General features: G+C 37.4%; 1 protein-coding gene across 4 annotated transcripts in view; it reads left to right on the top strand.

Annotated features, from left to right (window-relative positions):
- Window positions 1-22,094, top strand: part of AK9 (adenylate kinase 9) — a 141,708-nt gene that overhangs the window by 5,909 nt on the left and 113,705 nt on the right. For all 4 annotated transcript variants that reach the window (XM_042939528.1, XM_042939527.1, XM_042939526.1 and 1 more), the window contains exons 2-7: window positions 4,074-4,201; window positions 5,488-5,551; window positions 7,814-7,866; window positions 7,966-8,062; window positions 15,145-15,257; window positions 17,807-17,995. In XM_042939528.1, coding sequence (XP_042795462.1) covers window positions 4,085-4,201; window positions 5,488-5,551; window positions 7,814-7,866; window positions 7,966-8,062; window positions 15,145-15,257; window positions 17,807-17,995 — 633 coding nt within the window. In that variant the 5' untranslated portion in view covers window positions 4,074-4,084. The remainder of the gene's footprint in view (window positions 1-4,073; window positions 4,202-5,487; window positions 5,552-7,813; window positions 7,867-7,965; window positions 8,063-15,144; window positions 15,258-17,806; window positions 17,996-22,094) is intronic.

Genomic DNA, 22,094 nt, shown 5'->3' with positions numbered 1-22,094 from the left:
CCCCAGTTACTGGTCTAAAAGCTATGAGGAAGTTGAAGCAGATCTTGCGGAGGGCAAGCATTGTTTTCTGAAGTGTCTGCCTCAGGTGATGCAAGGAGAGGCTGCTATCCTTCCAGAGATGAGGAAGGAGCTACTTCTGTCAGTGCAAGGCATTCCAGGTGCTACTGAGTGTTAGATGGAAAAGGGAAGAAGCCTGAGTTCTTTTTGCTGCCACAATAAAGAATTACAGGACAGCAAAGGGAAAGTAAAGCAGAGCAAAGTTTTACTCAAGTACACTCCAAGGGAGGAGCGGGCCAGTCAAGAGAGACAAAGGCCCCAGAAACCCCAGGGTGTAGGCTTATATCAGTTTTTTTTTTTTTGAGTGGGTCCTAAGGTAGAAACATTTGGGTAACAGGCCTGGATTATATAATAATTAGCCAACTGAACATACCCTTTCCCAAGATGTATTCAAAATGCCTGCACTAGGTAGAAAACAACAACATTATTTCTATTCTAGAGGCATACACCAAATAAGGACAACAGGGTGCTGTCTGCACAAGCGCAACAAGCACAACAAACTCAATTCTTCGTCTGCTGGGATGTTGTGACCTTAGATGGGTGGAATGGGGTGGTCCCCAGGCGGTTCTCCATTGGGCATCTCCATCAGGACGTCTAAGGTCCATCCTCCTATCACTCACTCATGCCTAGCTTCCTGCCTCACACACATAAATCTTAGGGTTCGAAGTACTCAGATATCCACCTAAATGTCCCCACCCCAGGCCTTAGGGCCCTGGTTTTAGTGTACTTAAAAGAGACTCTTTAATAAATGCACCACCTCTATAAAAGGTTTAGATGCATTTTCTCCCTTATAATTAGATTTTATAGTAGCATTACTTGTTTTTTTGGTACTAAAAAAAGCTTGAAATTTTAGTTCTTTTGTCATGAGGTTTTCTTCTCAATCTTTTTAGTATACTGGTAATAATTCTTATTATGTCTTTTTTTTCATAATGACACTATAAAATAATATTGGTATATTAAGTCCATTTGAATAGTCTTAAATTCCACAGAGAAATATAATCATATCCCTTTACCTGGAAGCATATAGCCCCCATAACCCATTTTTTATTGTTTCATGAACAGCATTTCAGACCGCTGGTTCCATTTTTGAACTCTGCTCATTAAAGTCATTTCATAAGATTTTGTCATTTTTCCGTAAAGAGTTTGTATACGTTTTATAATATTTAATCCTGGTTACTTTATTATTTTGCTGCAAAAATAAGTCTTTTTTATCTTCAGTTACATTTTCTAGCAAGTCGTGGTGTATAATGGTGTATAGAAATGCAACTGGGGGCACCTGGATGGCTCAGTTGGTTGAGCATCCAGCTTTAGCTCAGGTCATGATCTAGCGGTTCATGAGTTCGAGCCCCGCTTTGGGCTCACTGCTGTCGGTGCAGAGCCCACTTTTAATACTCTGTCCATCTCTCTCTTTGCCCCTCCCCTGCTCACGCTCTCTCAAAAATTAAAAAATAAATATTAAAAAAAGGGAAATGCAACTGAATTTTGTATAATTTTGAATCCAGCAAATTGGGTTATCAGGCTAATTCTCAAAATTTATCTGTGATATGTTTGTTTCTCATGTAGACAATCATATCAACTGGGAATAATTAGTTTTCTTTCTTTTGTCTTGTTATTACCTGAAAAGAACATTTTTTTAAAGTTTTCTAATTTGTATTTTGTGAGAGACAGAGACAGTGCAAGTGGGAGAGGGGCAAAGAGAGAGAGAGAATCCCAAGCAGGCTCCACACTATCAAGCACAGAGCCCAACATGGGGCTCGAACCCATGAAACCACGAGATTATGATCATGACCTGAGCTGAAACCAAGAGTCAGATTCTTAACCAACCCAGGCACCCCTGAAAAGAACATTTTTAATATTTAATCATTAAATATGTTTGTCTTTTGTTAATACCTTTTATCAGATTAAAGAAATTCCCCTCTTTTCCTAGTTGCTAAGAGATTTTTATTAATCATTAAAGGGTGTTGAATTGTGTTACACTTTTTCTACATCTATTAAGATGATCGTGGAGTTTTTCTCTTTTGTTTTAATATGATAAATTAATTTCTCAACAACCTTGAGTTCCTGGGGAAAGCCCAACTTGGTCATGATGTTATTACCTTGTTCATATATTGCTGGATTCAGTTAGCTAATGTTTTGATTAGGATTTTTAAAATCTTGTTCATGAATGAAATTGGTACATAATTTTGCTTTCTCACACTCTCTCTGGTTTAGGTAAAGGTTATATGAGATACGTAAACTGATATAAGAAGTCTCCACTTTATCTTTTGTCTGAAAGAGTATCTGGAAGCTTGTACGTCCGGAGTTCTTCAAAAAACCATCTGGTTTCTTTTATTTTTTCCCCAAAGACACAATTTATTTTCAAACGAAAGAAGCCAAGGAGACTTTGGCTACCCCCATCCCCTTCCTGAGCAAAAACTGACAGAACAGAGGTGGCTCTCCACCTCCTCATAAAGTCTTTGGTCAAAATAAACTATGAAATTGGGGCCCAGGGCCTCTGTAAAGACCCTGGCAGGGCAGAGGCCTCCCTAAGAGAAACACACTAAGCCCCACCTTCTGGTCCTGCCACCCACTTTCCTCCAATTATACTTTTTGTGGGAAGATTTTTAGTTACTGACTCTGTTTCCTTATGGTTATCCACTTAGGTTTCCTCTTTTTTTTCTTGAGAAGTTGATTTTTCTAGGAATTTATCAATTCTTAGAAATAATATCAGTTTATTTGGGATAACCTTGTTTGTGGTATCCTCGCATTATCTATATTCTATCTGCAGCATTGTTATTCTGTAGTCCATTTAAAGTACACTGCATCAGACATAAATCACATATCCTTCTCAAGGAATCAGGGAACTTTTTAAAAAGCTACCATGCACTTGGGGTGCCTGGGTGGCTTAGTCGGTTAAGCGTCTGACTTTGGTTCAGGTCATGATCTCACGGTTCATGGGTTCAAGCCCCGCATCGGGCTCTGTGCTGACAGCTCAGAGCCTGGAGCCTGCTTTGGATTCTGTGTCTCCCTCTTTCTCTGCCCCTCTCCTGCTCATGTTCTCTCTGTCTCTCAAAAATAAATAAACATTAAAAAAAAAAAACAACTACCATGCACTAGGCCACGAGGCAAGCCTCAACAAATTTCAAAAAGTTGAAAAATTGAAATCAGAGAACATACTCTGATTAACGAAAGTTAGAAATAAACAACAACAAAAATAGACAAATCTGTTTTAAGATATAAGAAACCATACTTCTAAAAACCTAATGTCTAATATTGTTTAATTGTGCCATCTGTTTTCTTTACTTGAACAATCTTGACAGAAGTTTTCTATTTTTACGTTTTTTCAAAATACCGCTGTTTAGCTTTGGTGACCCTCTCTCTATATGTTTGTTTTCTATTTTATTAACTTCTAAAATATATTTTTCTATTTTTCCTGGGGTTTTTCCCCCTAACATCTTAAAAGTGGTGAGCTTATTTCATGTACTTTTCAGACTTTCTTTGGCTCTAATGTATTTAATGCTTCTAAATACTTTAGCTACATCTTATAAATATTGTTATATATATGTTCTTTTTTTTTCAGTTCTACATATTGGATTTGGATTTCTGTTAGACCCATTAGTAGTCCCTACACATGTACACACACACACACACACACACACACACACACACGTGTGTGTGTGTAACTGCATAACATATATGTGTATAGCATATGTAATTTGATCTTTAATTGAATACACACAAATATGTGTATGTTTGCATGTATGTATTTTTCCCTTAATTTAATCTCTCTGAAACATTTTGTTTTAGCTGTCTTGTATAATGTATAACTAGATTTTGGTTTTTGTCTCAAACTAAGCTTATTACTGTTTTAATAGATGAGTTTAACTTTTTTGTCAGTATGGGAAAAATCCTTGTGTTTAGTGGTGTGGAATGGCTTTGGGGCTAAGTAAATTCTCAGGATATTCTCATTTTCCCTAACCTGCCTGCCTTTTCCAACTGAATTAGTCACTAAAAATCTCATTTTTTTCTTATTGTAGTATTTTATATTATGAATTCTGAAGAGAATACAGAAGAGTATCCTTTTGCAGATATATTTAATGAAGATGAAGCTGAATATAACTTTTTGCTGTCTAAACCTGTTTGCTTTGTTATATTTGGGAAACCAGTAAGTTATCTCTTGTAACTTATTATTTAATATTTTTTTATTTTAAAAATCATAATATTATGTTACCATACAAGAATGAAAACTACATAGTATGATGACTTCTTTCAGTGTTAGACTTTAGTTGTATGACTTAAAAACTAATATAATATTGGTGGTAATTTCATAGCTTTCTCTTCTCTTGTGCACTTATAATTGGAAAGGAACTGACATTGTACTTATCTTTGTTTTTATATTATGAAGAAATTAATTAATCAAAACATTGCACCATGAAAATTGTTAGTAGTCTGTGATCAAGGTTATTTTAGACACAATTGACATATAAAATTTTCTGTGGAATTTGTTGTGAGACTCTCTGGGTATTTGAAGGCAAGACACTATGGAGTCAAACGGGGAGCCTCTCCCATTAATATCTGAAGCTGCTGAGAGGCAATGTGCCTCACCTTTACTCAAAGTGCATTAGCAGACCTATATATTATCTTTCCACAAAATAAAAAGAAACCAAAAATGGCTGTCATAAGATAGCCTGCCTTTCTAGGCATTTCTAGTAAGGACCTCCAGATAGAGGTATTTTTAGCCATTGAGCTATTTGGTAGTTACCATTAGAGAAACTGAGCTGGTTAATTAAAGAGGCTCCCCAGAATAGCAGAGACCAAAGGCTGGATCCCATCCTTGATTTAATTTTATGTAGACCCTGAGACAGGTACCAAGAAATAGTTCCAGTAATTTTCATTATGTTTCTTAACATATAATAGAGTTTTAAGAGTCAACAGTAAGAGCAGACAGGTACAAATGTTACTTCATTAAAGTGATCTTTTATCTTTAATAGATGACACTTTTCAAAGATGTCCATTAAGAAGGAATTTTTTGCTCTTGGAAGTTACTAAATGGAAGTCTGTCAAAACATTCATAGTTATAAACTTTAGAAAGGAAATAAAGTGACGGGTTTCAGTAGAATCATGATATGTATTCAAAATTACAAAATTTGATAATCAAAAGAGGACAGTACCTGTAATGCCATAATGGTACAGCTTCCTGGTTTCAGGGATATTTTCTTAATTTAAAAATGTTATTTAAATCATTTCATAAAATGTGGCAAATGTGACTCTTATAGAGAAAAATTATGCTATAAATATCTAAGGTCTGCTGTTCATTTTTTTTGTCGACAAAAAATTTACTTGATAATATTCATGTATTGTAACCATGAATATAATCTTTTAAATGTGAATATCTGTTTCTCTGGCAAATGACTGTTCTTTTGGGTTTTAAATAACATCTTTCTTTTTTAGGGGGTTGGGAAGACAACCTTAGCCCGTCAGATAACACAAGCATGGAAATGTATTCGTGTAGAAGGTAAATTTTACCCCCCCCCCCAATATTTTATTATAAAACTTTCAAATATGCATAAAAATGTAAAGAATTGTACTATCTAGATTCTGTTATTAACATTTTGCCATAATTGCTTTATCACACGTCACTATAAACCCAGTGAATATCATTTTCATAATATCATCTTCATAATCTTCATAGCATCAGACATATTTTGCCTTTCTGTTAGTCCTAGTTTTGTTCATAGACTTTAGGATGGTTTATGAAATGTCTTTGACTCCATTCTTCTGCCTCCAATTCTCTAATTTTCTCATTTAGACCTGCTGGGGACATGTGTGTTTTAAGTGTCTCCCTATGGAAGATGGGAAGAGAAGGAACGCTCACAGCTGCTCTTGGGAGCATGTTTCAAGACTTAATATTTTTGATGATAAATTTTATTTTTTATTTTGTTTTGCATTCTTTGCAGTATATAAAATGAGGACTGACATCTTTATATAAAATATTCTTTTAATCAATACAGCTGTATATGTCCTAATAGAAAAATAAGCAGAAGGGGGCACCTGGGTGGCTCAGTCGGTTAAGCGGCCGACTTCGGCTCAGGTCATGATCTCGCAGTCCGTGCGTTCGAGTCCCGCGTCAGGCTCTGTGCTGACAGCTCAGAGCCTGGAGCCTGTTTTGGATTCTGTGTCTCCCTCTCTCTGACCCTCCCCTGTTCAAGCTCTGTCTCTCCCTGTCTCAAAAATAAATAAAACGTTTAAAAAAATTGAAAAACAGTTTAAAAAAAAAAAGAAAAATAAGCAGAAGAATGAATAGCAATTCATAAAAGTAGAAATAGGGGCACCTGGATGGCATGCTGGTTAAGCGTCCAACTCTTGATTTCAGCTCAGGTCATGATCTCACAATTCGTGGGATAAAGCCCTTCTTTGGGCTTCATGCTGACAGCATGGAGCCTGCTTAGGATTTTCTCTCTCTCCCTCTTTCTCTGCCTCTCCCCATACTCATGCTCTCTCTCTCTCAAAATAAACTTTTTTTTAAGTAGAAATAAAAATAGACAAATATAAGAAAAAAGAGTTTAACTCCATTTTTATTCAAAGAAATGCTAATTAAAATAACACTGATTCATATTCGCCTATGAAACTGACAAGGAATCTTTAAAGTTCCTATAATCATTTTTGGCAAGAATGGTATGAAATGAGGATTCCATGTGCTGTTAATGAAATTGCAATCTGGTACAGCACAATCCATTGATTACTAGCAGCTGGGAACATAATTTCTGAGTCCTTCCCTAGGTCATGCCCCTGTCATTTCTGTCCCAGGATGTCTTCCACAAGGGATGGAATATTTCCTCTTAAAAAGGAAACAAATCATTGGAATTCTAACCTCAGGCCCCCTTTTTCTAATCAGTGCTTATCTATTTACATTTCTTGATGGCATTCTTTCCTTTCATATAATCAGAGCGCAAAATTAATGGGTTCTAGATATAACTCTGTGGTTATAAAATTATCTGGACTATTACGATGAGCACTGGGTGTTGTAGGTAAATGATGAATCACTGAATTCTACTGAAACCAGTATTGCACTGAATGGTAACTAAACAGAGTTTAAACAAAAACTTAAAAAGAAAAAAAGAAAACATAAAATAAAGGGTTTGACATAAAAAAAGGAACTGGACTAATAATACTAGTGTATTCTTTTGAGTAACACTTTATAATTCCAAATCAGTGTCATATACACAATGTTATTTCATCCTCATATTCTCTTGCATATGATACAGGGCATAAGCATGCAAAGCCCAAAGTATTTAAGAAGTTAGCTTCCTCAAGATCCTTTAGCTATCTGGGGGCAGAGACAAGTTCTCTGTGGAATACTTTCTGCTGCCTCATGCTTTGGATAGGCTTAAATGACATAATGTATGTAAATGTGTTTTGTAAACTCTTAAAGTGATATACAAATATTTAACTAATCTTTAATTAACAAAATTAATCTTTGTTACCAGTTATAAAAGACACAAATATGGGGTGCCTGGATGGCTCAGTTGGTTAAGTGTCCAACTCTTGGTTTCAGTTGGGGTCATGATCTCAGAGTTCGTGAGTTGGAGGCTGGCGTGGACAGCAGGGAGCCTCCTTGGGATTCTCTCTCTCTCTCTCTCTCTCTCTCTCTTCTTCTCCCCCACTCATGTACATGTTCTCTCTCAAAATAAATAAACTTAAAAATAAACACAAATGTGTTTCTTAATTTGGCAATTCTAATATCAGTTTGTGCTAACATTTTGAATTCATATTTTAGCTTTACCAATTTTGGAAGAACAGATTGCCAGTGAAACTGAATCAGGAGTTATGGTAAATCTAAGTTTCAAAGTTATTAGAATTTTTGTTTAAAAAAGCTCTGTATCACAAATATATTATATTCTAATGTGTGGTATCTGTGCATGTTCTTAGTTGCAATCAATGCTGCTCAGTGGTCAAAGCATTCCAGATGAACTTGTCATGAAGCTAATGTTGGAGAAGCTCAACTCCCTGGAAGTTTCTCACTTTGGTATGTTTATTTTTATAAATTGGTGGCTATCAAAGCAGCCTTAAAATTCATGCTTTATCTGAGGCACGCATAAGTTCTGGAGTTGCTCTTTCCTTTGCCCTCTTGCAGGAATCCCAGAGCCTGAGTTCAGTTAAGCGGTTTAGATACTTTTCTTTGCTTGTTTACTTCATTATTCAGATTCAATTCAATTATTCAATATTCTTCAGATTCTACCCTTGTAACTTAAATAAATAGATAAGTTTAAATTGTTCAATCTTCTGCGAGCATCGTGTTATCCAGCAAAAGCATCGACACTCTGCTGTGGTACTTCTCACGGTGGTGACAGCCTCTGCTGACTGCTTTCCCATTCATTCAGTTTTATTACTAAGTCCTGTCTATGGCTAGGCTTCTCTGCATTAACCCATACTTACAAGGCAGGAGTGGGAACTAGAATGGCAACAGCTTAGCCTCTGGCTCCAGATATTGGCAGGCTTCAGTCTGTTTATCCAGTCTACCCTCTCACTCTGGACCCGAGAAGTCTCTCTACATTCAAACAGATGCTCAGCAGGGGTTTGGGGCCTAATTTCTCAAGACAAAGACTACCGAAGCTCAGAATGACTAAACAGAAAAGAACAAATCCTGTGACATTTGCAAAAGAAGGAAGAAGAATAAAGATTTGCTGGGAAGAAAATCAGCTACCTGAAATAGATTTATTGAATGAAAGAGGAAAAACTTAGAAAGCTGCGTTATAGAGAAGACATGGTGACTATTAAAATAGAGGGATAAAAATAAAATGCAGTAAAGTAAAAACCATGATTACAGAAGCAAATCAATAATGGAAGTAGCAAAAGCAACTTGTCACTGCAAACTATGTATCATTCGTATCTATAGGTAGAAAGATTTCTCTACATATAGATGATGTATGGAATGAACAATATCTATCCATCCATTCATAGATATATATATATCTAGTATATATATTGTATATATACTTACACTCTATCAGTCTTTCTGTTGTTCAGTGATAAAGAGGATGAACTTGGGAAAAACACCCAGAATGTGGGAGGTTAAATGAGTAAAAAGGTAAAAAGGACAATGACAGAATTCTAACACAGGTCAATAAGTGACCTTAAATAGCATAATGATTGAAACTGACACATGCATACAGATAGGTAGGCAAATATCTTTTTTGTTTACACTTCATCACACCTTCTTGAAAAATTTAGAGTATTTTACATGGTCAACACAAAGATGGTATAAATTTATAAATATTGGCAAAAAGAGAAAGAAAAAAATGAAAAAATAAACCTACTCAGCTATGCCATTTATGATGGTTATAACCTTTTTAACCTCTTATGGAAAATGTCAAACAAAAGTAAAGAGATTATATAAAATTCCCCCCATGTATCCATCACCCAGCTTCAATGATAACTCTTATCTAATCTTGTTTTACGTAAACTCCTACCCACATTTGTCCCAAACCTACTTTATTTTGAAACTAATTTATATCATATCAGTTCATCTTTAAATGCTTTAGTATATATCTCAGAAAGTTAAGGACTATTTTAAACCTAGTTTCACATTACCATACCTAAAAAATTAATAGTAAATTACCTACTAATCACTCTGTGATTTCATTATTTGCCTTGTGTATTTTTTTTTCTAGCTGATTTTTGAGTTTTGTTTTTTTTTATTTTTGTTTTGTTGTGTTTTGTTTTTGGAAGCAGGATCCAACCAAGTTTCACGCATTGCAATTGATTGGTATGTCTCAAATCCCTTTTAATGTATAAATGCCCTCTACCTCTATCACCTTGTGTTTTCTTTTTTGAAAAAGCTAGTTATATGTGTTTGCATTGCAATTGATTGGTATGTCTCAAATCCCTTTTAATGTATAAATGCCCTCTACCTCTATCACCTTGTGTTTTCTTTTTTGAAAAAGCTAGTTATATGTGTTTAATAAGAGTTTCCTACATTCTGGATTTTGCTGACTGCATCCCCTCGTAGCATTTAATGTATTCCTCTTTCCCCTAGACATGCTGTGCACTGGTGTGTGTCCTGGGAGCTGGCAGTATAAGTGATTTCTTGAATCTGAGGGCCACACTCTCAGCATGTAATTGCATGCCTGTGATCTAGGCATGCACAACTGGGCTCATTTAAAGGCTGTAGTGGGGGCAGGACCTAGAGTCTCTTCTGCCCGGACTCCCCTCACCTATTGTGTAACGTCCCCAGAGGAATTTCTGTGCAACCTTGCACTCTACTAAATGCAGTTTAAAAGTCTCTGCTCAGCAAGAATTCTTTCTGATGTCTAGTCCTACCCAACAGCCTGGTAGAAACAAAAATTGAAACAAAATTAGAAGTGAAGAGCTTTCAAAACAGGGATATTAACTCTGGCCAGGGTCTAGGTGAGGCTGGGTAATTGATGACTCTAAAATCCCTAAAGACAGATAGATGTGCACTGCTGGGAACACTGCCCAGTAGAGTATTGCCAGATTGAATCTTATTTTTTTTTTCTATACCAGAGCCTTTTATACTTGGAACTTTTATAGCTATTTAGAAGGAACTTACACAATCTATAATTATAATCCTTTCATTCACAACCTGTCATGCTGTGTTGGCCTTGGGCCAAAATCAGTTTCCTTGAACTACATCCTCACCCAAGAGAAAAAGGTAGAGCCAATGCCTGGGCATCCTAAGAAGTCCCTTTCTGCTCCCTGTTTCTGGACTCCAGAAAACTCGTTTTCTCCAGTAAGTGATAGACAGCCCTAATCTGGGCATTCCCTGACCCAGGTGTATCACATAGTAGATTGTCTTCGAAGTCATTGGTCACAAGTGTATCCGCTCATATCAGGCTGGCATGACATCAGGTATATATTAGGGCTGGATGGACATAAGTTACCTGATGTCTCTGAATCTCGCGTCACTTCAGTCTGAAAGCAGTAGCATGCCATCTTCAGTTTTGCAGAAGTGGGAATTCATTCTACTGAACCAGGAAGTGAGGACAAAGTGATGGCATGGGCCAGTCAGTTTCCCCTGGGCAGCCATATGGACAGTATTTCAGCTTTTCCTTGGTGGGGGTGATGCAGGCTGAGCACTAGACTGCAGAGTGTCTATTCTGCCCATGATAGTACATCAGAGCCTTGCAGCAAGGAGTGGTGTGAGGTCTTTCATTCCTCCATCTTCAGCATTGAGGGTAAGGGCTTGGTAACGGTGTCAAGGAGATATGGGACACGGAGGGGAAGTCCTCATCTATGCTTCCATCTCCACACATGTCTCTGGGGTTAGAGAGGTTGGCAGTGGGGTTGGCAGCTCTGGTGCATCTATCAGGAAGTATCCTCATGATGTCTTTCCAGAATTGGGTCTAGAGAACTAAGCCCTTCCACTCTCCCACATCTCTTCCATAGATACATTCCTAGGGTCTGGATATTATGATACTGGCTACCTCTCAATGGGTAAAGCCCTAAAACTCATCACTCAGAAAATTCAGGCAGCCCAAATACTGGCCTATCAGGTGAGAACCAAACCCCATGGAAACAACCCATTTTTCTGCTGCTTCCACTAGGAAAGAGAGCAAGTTTTTTTATTTTATTTTCGAGAGAGAAAGACAGACCGTGAGCAGGGAAGGGGCAGAGAGAGAGAGACAGAATCTGAAGCAGGCTGCAGACTCTGAGCTGTCAGTACAGAGCCCGACACGGGGCTTGAACTTGTGAACCATGAGATTATGACCTGAGCCGAAGTCGGATGCTTAACTGATTGAGCCACCGAGGTGCCCCAAAAGAGACCAAGTTTTAAACTCATTCCAATATACATGTACGCCTGAGGTTTAGGATACCTACAAACAGTTGCACTTGGAATGCCTGATAAGCTGTTCAAGCACTGGCAGCGATTGTAGTAATACACAGGGTGCTGATGAGCACAGCACACGGAGTGTCAAGCTTCCATCATTCATTTGTAATACACAGATGTTGGGCAGCATTGCCAGCAGAGGGAATGAGAGGGACAAAAGTATTGTGTAATCCCCCTGTTGTTTAGAAGAGGAAGGCATGAACTCTGGAGACTGATGTTCTCTGGCAATATGTGATCAGGAGAGATGATCTGGACAAGAGTTGAATTCCACCTAGGGCTAGGCCATGCAGTCCCCTTCACCACAGTACTCACCCTCAAAATGTGATCGCTTAATGCCAGCCATCACATCTCAATACCTTGACAAGTTCCAATAAGGTTGTTAGTCAAGTGGAGGATAATTTAACAATAGAATCCAAACCAAACTAGGGAAGCGGGAAGCCAGGGGAACAAAAAGCAAGAACAGCAGGAGGAGGCAAGTGGAGAAAGGTCTGGCCCAGTTCCCGAGACAGTGCCAATGCATGCAGTGGCTAAATTTTTGCAGGAGTGTGTTGGGTTCATTTAAGGAACCTTGAATAGAATGGATGCCTTAGCAAACCGTAAGAGAGTCTTAAATACAGAGAACAAACTGAGGGTTGATGGGAATGGGGTAAATGGGTAATGGGCATTAAGGAGGGCACATGTTAGGATGAGCACTGGGTGTTATATGTAAGGGATAAATCACTGGGTTCTACTCCTGAAACCAAGACTACACTGTATGTTAACTAACTTGAGAATAAAAAAATAATAAAAAGAATGGATGCCTTAGAATACGACCATATTTCAGTCTTTTAAAGACAACAGCAAAAGCAAACGAATAAGCCAAGTTGGAAATTAAAGATTGTATCAAGACGGGAGGGAATCATAATTATAGCTCATATATCCAAAACTAAAGATAATAAATCTCCCTTTCTGCCTTTTGAAGTCAAACTACTTAGGACTGCTTCTCTGGGTAGCATCCAATACATAGTGTTTGAAAAATCTTAGGAGAAATGCCTAAGGATTTCATGAGATTTTGGATTGCCATGATAGTTTTTGGTCTGCTTTTGTAAAATTGAAAAAAAGAGTATGTAGTAAGCATGTTCTCAAGTGAGGATTTTGAGGTTGGCTTATTAGACACATTCATTCATCTATCAACAGATGCTTAATAACTGTTTCTTAAGTCATACTATTCTAGACATTGCATAGCAGTTCTCAAACTTTTTAGTTTTAAGACTCCTTCATACTTATAAGATTTGTTGAGGCCCCAAAAGAGCTTTTGCTTACTTGGGTTATATACATCAATATTTATCATATTAGAAATTAAAACTAAGAAATGTTTAAAATATTTGTTTAAAAATCGTAACAAAACATCATGTTTGCATTAATAGCATATTTTATTAAAAAATAATTGTAATCTTCAAAACAAAAAACTTAGTGAGAAGAGTGGTATTGTTTTATATTTTTGCAAATCTCTTTAATGTCTGACTTAAGAGAAGACCTAGCTGGCTGGATTCTCCTGTCTCCTTCTGCTTAATCTGTTGCAATTCATTGTTTCTGTTGAAATGTATGAGGAAAATCCAGTTTCACAGATATGTAGTTAGAAAAGGAAAGTATATTTTAATAGCCTTTAGAATAATTGATCCTACATCAAAACTCACCAAGGGTAAGTTTCTTAAAGGTTATTTACATTATAGAATCTGAAACCATATCAAGGACCTTTTCTAACTCTGTTACATTAAAATCCGTTGGTCTAAGGGCACCTGAGTGGCTCAGTCAGTTAAGCATCTGAGTTCGGCTTAGGTCATGATCTCAGGCTTCCTGAGTTTGAGCCCTGCATGGGGCTCTCTGCTGTCAGCACAGAGCCTGCTTCAGATCCTCTGTTCCCCTCTCTGCCCGTCCCCCGCTTGTTCTCTCTCTCCCCTTCTCTCTCTCAAAAATAAATAACCATTTAAAATAAATAAAAAAATAAAATCCATTGGTCTACCTTGAACTTGGAATGCATGCATGATTTGGAGGTGTACTATGCAGTAATTATTAGGAAAATATTAGTTCACTGAGTTGTGCAGATCTTCCAAATGTCAACACTTTTCATTATACAATACCAGAATATCACTTTTGTTAATTTCACCACCAAGTTCATCAAGAAAAGTTTAAGAAAAAATTTTTTTGATGTTTGTTCATTTTTTGAGAGAGAGAGACAGAGCGTGAGCAGGCAAGAGGCAGAGAGAGAGAGGGAGACACAGAATCTGAAGCAGGCTCCAGGCTCTGAGCTGTCAGCACAGAGCCTGATGCGGGGCCTGAACCCATGAACCATGAGATCATGACCTGGCCAAAGTCAGGTGCTTAACCAGCTGAGCCACCCAGGCGCCCCCATCATCAAGAAAAGTTTTAAAAATCAGGAAGTTGTAAAGCTTATGGCAATAGATACATGTTTTCTAAAATTTGAGTTTTTGCTTGAATTTTAGAATTGGCAACAAATACTGTCAGTTGAAATGACCAGCTCACTCCATTCACTTTTTATAAAATGTCTGCCAAATATCCAAAGCTGAATAACCATGATTTGTCCGTTCTTTCAAGAAAAAAAAAGTCCTATTAAAACAGGAGAAAAATTGACCTAAGTCCTTTAATTCTGAGAAAATTGAGACTTTATTAACAAGAGAAAATTTTCTCAAGCATGAGAGTGACATAATTAAAGAAATATATTAAGGAAATTAATGTGATGATGGCAAACAGGGTGAATTTCCATGAGAAGATTTAGGTTTCTGGGTAGGAATGCAAGCCAGTAAGTGTGCTAAGCAAAAATCGTATTGATAATGTTCTGGTTTTTAAACTGTATGAGGAGGTTCATTGGTGTTTTATTACTCCCCATAACTTACATAAATATTATGTACATATATATTACCCTTACCATCATCACAGGGCTTTCCTAACTGTTCAAAGAATTACTAGCATGGAATTTCCTTCCCTAGGCCCCTCATGTGCTTAAAAGAAATTGATTTGGAATTTTTTAAGATGTTTCCTCCCAGCTCAGTGATTTTATTTATTATCAGACAAATATTATTCATAGTTATACTTCATGTGGCAATAAACTTAACTATTAATTAAAAATATTTGACAGATGATTTTAAGATCTACATTAATATTCATCAATAAGCAAAGGAGATTTATAAAGTAATAACAAGTCCATGCTCTCATATATTGGTGGCATTATAAAACTTTAAAAATTATATTTTATTCAACAGGTTATATTGTCACTGAACTACCATCACTTTCACAGGATGCCATAACTACTTTGCAGCAAATAGAATTAATTAAAAATTTAAATTTGAAACCTGATATAATAATCAATATTAAGGTAAGTTGTTTTTCTACCATAGCGAACCATTCTTTTTAACAGTGGTGGAATTCAAGGAGTATCTTCAAAAATACTAAGTAGTTAAGGAAATAACTGTTTAAGTGTCCAATGTCTTAAATGTTGTGTTTATTTTTGAGGAAAGAGAGAGAGAACGGGCAAGGGAAGGGCATAGATAAAGGGGGACAGGAGAACTAAGCAGGGTCTGAGCTGTCAGTGCAGAGCCCAATGTGAGGCTAGATCTCAGAACCATGAGATCGTGACCTGAGCCGAAGTTAGATGCTTACTCGACCCAGCCACCCAGGCGCCCCAAGGAAATAACAATTTATGTATCAATCATAGGGATTGAGTTATTCCTTCTCATGCCTCTGTGCTTTTACACCTGCAGTTCCATCCAAAGGAAATCCCTCCCGGCCTTTTCAATAGGCTTAATCATAGTCATCTTTTGAAAGTCAGTTCAGGCATCATCTGTTTCCCTGATGACCACCTCTTCCACACCAACACACATATTAACTAACTCATTCTCTCTCATTCTTTCTCTTTCACTCTCACTTTCTCCTTCTCTCTCTCCCTCCACCTCCTCTCCCTCTCTCTTCCTCCATGTCCCCTATACCTTACTACAGGAAAGTAAAATACTTCTCTGATGACCATTCACATTGCTCTCTTTTATCATAATATCTTATTATGTTGTAATTGTCTGTTTTCTTCTGGACTCTGCCTTACTCGAAGGCAAGAACTATGTCTTACTCATATAAACATCAACTAGCACAAGATAGTGTGCCTAGTAGACACCTGATAAGTTTGACAATTAAATACAACGAAAGAAGGAGCAAATGATTTGGTCATATGAATGTTAAAGAACATCATTCAGCCTTGATTAAGAGTCAGGCTGAGTCCTATCCCCAATCTCTCTATCAACAGAATTTGTCAAATCACATTTAAGAGGCTCGATTTCTTCTTTACAAAAATAGTAACTGCTTCATGTGAGAATGATAAGACTTCAGTGAGGCCAAGTCTGTTTGTTTATATGAAAATTGATTATAAGCTTTTATATTCATAACTGCCTGGTTCTCCAAAAGTTTTGACAGCTCAAGATAAATGGGATGATTCTCAGCTCAGATGTTGGGACCCGGGAGTGTGTTAGGGTTAGCTGTGAGAGAGAAGAGGTATTGCAGTGCTGACTGTGGTATAATCTGCCGCCTGCCACAGGTCGTGGTTGGAGACCAATCAGAATTCCTACATGGACCTTGAGAGTGTCACACATGTGAACGTGTGGTATAAGGGAGTGAAGAAAAGATCTCAGACAACTAAAACCAAATATAAAGTCTAAGCCATGGAAAACATAGATTGTATAGAACAAGAGTGTACAGATATACAGACCATTACCCTCCAAATGTTTACTAAATTTGGGGCATAACTTCTGAGTTTGATAAGCCAAAGTAGAAAGAGGAAATGTGACCATTTATATAAAATTCACATTGTCCATGAAAAGACAAGCCATTCCTCAGGAAGAAACAAAATGAGAGGAATTAGAATTAAAATTTTAAATAAGAGAAATATCTTACATGGGTGTCAATATAAAAGATCGTTAACATAGAGAATGAAGCCCTTCACCGTTTTTATGTTTTAAGTGTGATAGTGGGTATCCAAGGAAGTTTTCTATGACTAGAATGTCAACAGAGACCTAATGTGAGACAGAGCTCAGTACAACACACATTTCTCTGATGGTTTGTCCTTATTTGGGCATAAATCTTGGAATTTCTAGAGCAGAAATTCTTAGCCTGGGATCTATGAATCCTTAAGCATCTATGAAATAATAACATTTAATTATATTAATAATACATAAATTATAATAATATGAAATTATTTTATTGTGTATGTCTGCTTTTCTGAAGCAAAAGCCAATGGCTTTCCTCGTATTCTCAAGGGGTCTGTATTACAAAAAAAAAAAAAAAAGATGGCAAAGGGCCAGTGATCTACTATAGCAGTGGTTCGCAGAGTACGGTCCCAGAGCCAACTGCACCAGCAGCCCTCAGAAGTTTGTTAGAAAAACATATTCTCAGAAACCACCCCAAAATGAGTCAAGAACTCTAGGGAGTGGCATTCAGCTATCTGTGTTGCAAAGCCCTCTACATGAGTCTGATGCCCACTGAAGTTTGAAGACCACTGCTCTGAGGCATGTCCTTCAGACTCACCCTTATGGTAGTCAGTTTCTGCAAGTGAAAATAGGAGACATTTGAAGGCAGTCGTCTCTGTCAAGGGCCCACAGTATGGTTATTCTGGGTTGCTGAGTAAGGAAGGGCAAATACACATTATAAAGATGATCTGAGTGGATTGAAACCTTTCTTGTGAAAAATTAGGAAGCCTGTAGAAGTCTGTCCTCAATAAATACCCATCCCATCTCTACATGGAGATGGCCTAAAGAAATCAGAAAATGAACCAGGAAGGTTCTAAAGTTTCCTGCTTCCTTTGTTTCTTAAAGTGTGGTGCATGCACCGTCAGCATCAGAATCACTGAAGATGCTTGTTAAAATTATTAATGTTGTTCCTTAGTGCCCCGACTACGATTTATGCCAAAGAATTTCTGGGCAAAGGCAGCACAGTAGTACAGGGTACATATACAGAAGAGATCAGTGGGATCCTGAAGTCATTGAAAATCGCAGGAAAAAGAGGAAAGAAGCCCAAAAAGAAGGAAAAGGAGAAGAGGAAGGGGAAGAGGAAGAAGAGCAAGAAGAAGAAGAGGTAACATCCCAATACCATATACTACACTTTTAAATTTGCTACAATTAGATTAAACAATAGCAAGGATAGAGAAAATTATATTTCCTTAAAATTTTCATTAAGTCTGGAGGAAATAGAAAAAATATTTCATGTTTTTAAGAACTATTAGATCATAATCTAGAGGCCATCAAGTTCAACCTTCTTGTCAATATGGAAGTCCTTCCACATCCTGACAGCTAATCAGCTTCATGTCCTAGCAACAGAGACTGATTTGTCACCTACTGTGTGTCAAGCACTATGCAAGCTAGAATGAGAAGTCAGAGCAATAAAAAACAAAGGGTAATATGGGGAGCAAGTAGCCCAGGCACAATCCAGTTTATGAAATTAACATAATCCCAATTCCAATGTCTAGCAAAGAGCACGTGAAACAAAAATCGAAAGCCCAATTCACGTATACATGTTATTATAATAATCCTAAAGTCAGCATAATGCAATGGGGCATCAAAAGAATTTTCTACCATGACTTAATGAGGGAAACTTTGATGTGAAGAAATCTGTTAACAGGTGATGGGCTGGATTTGGTCCACCGGGGCATGTGGGCCACAGTTTGCTGATCCCTGCTCTACTGAAATATACCTGTGATCTCTGTTATAAATTAATTTATTTATAATTTTTAAAGACCTTCATATATTTTTGTAATTGCTACAATTTACAATTTATTATAAATGTATTATAAATAAATAGTATTTCTACTAGGGCAAAGTCAGATATTAACTTATAGATGGATACATTGCAAATCATTTGTCCAGTAAAAAAGATAACCCTCAAAGGTTACAATTTTATTGACTCCTAAAATATTAAGCGTACATTCGTACACAACTTTGCAGTCTTATTTCAGTGATAGTATATACCTCAGCTTTGTCATCCTGTTGGTTTCCTCACTAATGGGTTAAATGAATCTTTGACATTGTTCTTTAGTCGTAGATCTTAAATGTTCTCATCACAAGAAAAAAAGTTGTAACTGTGTATGGTGATGAATGTTAACCAGACTTATTACGGTGGTCACTTCTCAATATATACAAATATTGAATCATTATGTTGTACACCTGAAGTGAATCTAATATTCTATGTCAATTATACCTCAATTTTTATTTTTTTAATTTAATCTTTATTTATTTTTGAGAGAGAAAAACAGCACACGTGGGGGAGGGGGAGAGAGAGAGAGAGAGGGAGACACAGACTCTTAAACAGGCTCTGAGCTGTCAGCACAGGGCCCTATGTGGGGCTTGAACTTACAAACTGCAAGATCATGACCTGAGCCAAAGTCGGACGCTCAACCGACTGAGCCACCCAGGCTCCCCATATCTCAATTTTTAAAACCATTTCAAAAGCTAAAAGAATCTTCCCTGTGCAAATAAGGCACTAGGCCATAGCCAACATCTATTCTATATTTTGTTTTTAAAAAAGAAAACCTCATAGCAAATGGGAATAAAAGTGGGTCATTTTAGTATGAATAAAGCACACCATCTTAAATCAAAGATAATGAGATAGGGGAGTCATAGCCCACTTAGTTACAGGGGTCGCAGTTATGTCAGTTTGTGATGTCGGTCAGGAACATAATCAGGAAGAGTGAGGACTGGGGTAGGCTAGGACTACACTCTTCAATATAGTAGCCACTAGTCCTATGTGGCTATTTAACTTCAAATTAATTAAAATGATATAAAATTTAAAATTTAGTTTCTCAGTAACACTAGCCATATTTCAAGTGCTCATGACCAAATATGGCTGTGTCTTCCAAATTGGACATTTCCATTATTGTAGGAAGTTCCACTGGACAGCTAGAGGGTTCATGCCCTTCTTCAGAGGACAGTTGCCTCTCAGCTCCAGCCCAGACAACTATTGTCATGTGGGAATGCCAGCCTATTCTTACCAGGTGGTGTGGTTTCTCCAGAGAATCCAAAATCAGCATTTAAAAATAAAAGTAGTTGGCAACTAATCCAAAATTTCAAAAACACATTGTAGGCCAATGCTGTGGGATATAATCAAATTAACGTCCTCAGACTGAACTCAGTCCCAGGGGCCTGGTTTGCTTATGATGTCTGCCTAGAAGCACAGCCATGTTCAGAAGTCAAAAATGCAAACATGCTGCCCCCCTTGGGTTGATGACCAATGTCGGCATGAAAGCGTTCACCCTTATATATACATAAATATAAACAATGTGCCTTAACTGCTGTAATAGCTTTGTATATGTTCTCTTGGCTTCCACTTTCCTTGACCCTCCGCATCCATTCCATTCTTTGCAAAAGCCAGAGCCTTGTTTTAAAAATATGACCCTTGGGGAGCCTGGGTGGCTCAGTCAGTTGGGCATCCAACTTCGGCTCAGGTCATGATCTCGCAGTTTGTGAGTTGGACCCCCACGTCAGGCTCTGTGCTGACAGCTCAGAGCCTGGAGCCTGCTTTAGATTCTGTGTCTCCCTCTCTCTCTGCTCCTCTTCCACTCACATTCACTTTCTCTCTCAAAAATAAATAAACATAAAAAAATAAAAATAAAAAAATAAAAATATGACCCTTAGCGACTTTCTATTACCTGTAGAAGAAAATTCAAACACCCTCGCATGGTTTACAAGGCCATGGACCTGGCCCCCTGATCTTATCCCTCCCTGGCTGTCTCTTCCTGCGTGTTCATTGTATTCCAGCTATTCCATTGGCCTTCCAGTAGTCGTCACCTATTCTGGACTCAACCTCACCTCCAGCCTTTGCACTTACTCTTTCCTCTTCCCTCTGCCTACCACACTCTCTTCCAGACCTTTGTGTGCCTGCACCTTCTCCTTGCCCAGGTCCCACTCCGTGGATAGCATCCTCAGAGACCATCCAGCAAGCGACTATATAACCCAGCACTGTGATAGAAATGTAGTCCCACCATATGTAACTTTAAATGTGCTAGTAGGCACTTTTTTTAAAAAGCAAAAAGATACAGGTGAAAATAATTTCAATGATATATTTTATTTAATATATCCAAAATATTGTGTAAACATATAATCAACATAAAGATTCTGAGAGAGACATCTCTTTTTCATGCTAAGTTTTTGAAATTTGGTGCATTCCAATTCACACGTGTCACATATCACGTGTTCAGTAGGTCCGTATGGCTAGCAGCTATTGTGCTGGATAGCACAGGCCTACCCCTTTCCTCTGCTTTATCTTCCTCACAGCACTTACCGCTTTCTGAAATTATGTTCTTTGTTTACTTGCTTATTATGTGTCTGCCCAATGTAAGCTCTATGCCGCAAGGACTATATCCCTTGTGCTTGTAACAGTGCTTGGCATACAGTAGGTGCCTAATAAGCTGTGTCCTAACTGGACACACAAGTGTGCCTGTCTAGCCCTCTGCTAGAGAGAAAAGAAAAATAGCATCTTTTGAAAAAGTCAGTGTATATTAAGCCATTTTGAAATGTGTAATCTTTGGTCCAGTAATTCTACCTTTAGGAACTCTTCTAAGGAAGAATATTAACAATATAAAGATTTATCTACAAAACTATTTGGTGAAATGTTATTTATACTTATGAAAAATTTGAAATATTCTTGTTCAACTATAGAATAATGATCAAATAATCATGTATTTAGGGATATTAATCTATTATTCGACCATTAAAACAGTATGTAAGACATTACAAAAAGATTATAAAGTGGCTTCTTTGATAGATAACATGATTCAAATAATATAAAATGTAGATGTATGTGCATTTGTAAAAACTAGAATTAGAAATTAGATAACGAATTATAAATAATAGGATAAATATGATCTTTAACACCAATGAGGCCTTGGGCTGAGAACTTTTATGTGTATGAGTCCCTCTGCCTTCAAATGTCACTTCTTCAGAGAACCCTTTCATGACCACCTGATATAAAAAAGCACTTTTACCCATCACTCTCCGTCTCCTCCACCCTGCATTTTTTCCCCTAGTCCTTATCACCACCCAACACATTTTGTATTTACTTGTCTACTTGTTTGTGCTCTGTCTTCCCCAGCTGGAATGTGTGCTCTGTGAGCCCCAGGCTCTTAGCTGATTTTGTTCACTGTCTTATCTCAAGCTCTTAGAACAGTGCCTGGCACTCATCA

This window comes from Panthera leo, chromosome B2 (genome assembly GCF_018350215.1).
Source record: "Panthera leo isolate Ple1 chromosome B2, P.leo_Ple1_pat1.1, whole genome shotgun sequence".
Lineage (NCBI taxonomy): Eukaryota > Metazoa > Chordata > Mammalia > Carnivora > Felidae > Panthera > Panthera leo.
Note: the sequence above shows the minus strand (reverse complement) of the source record. Positions and strands in the feature narration are given on the sequence as shown.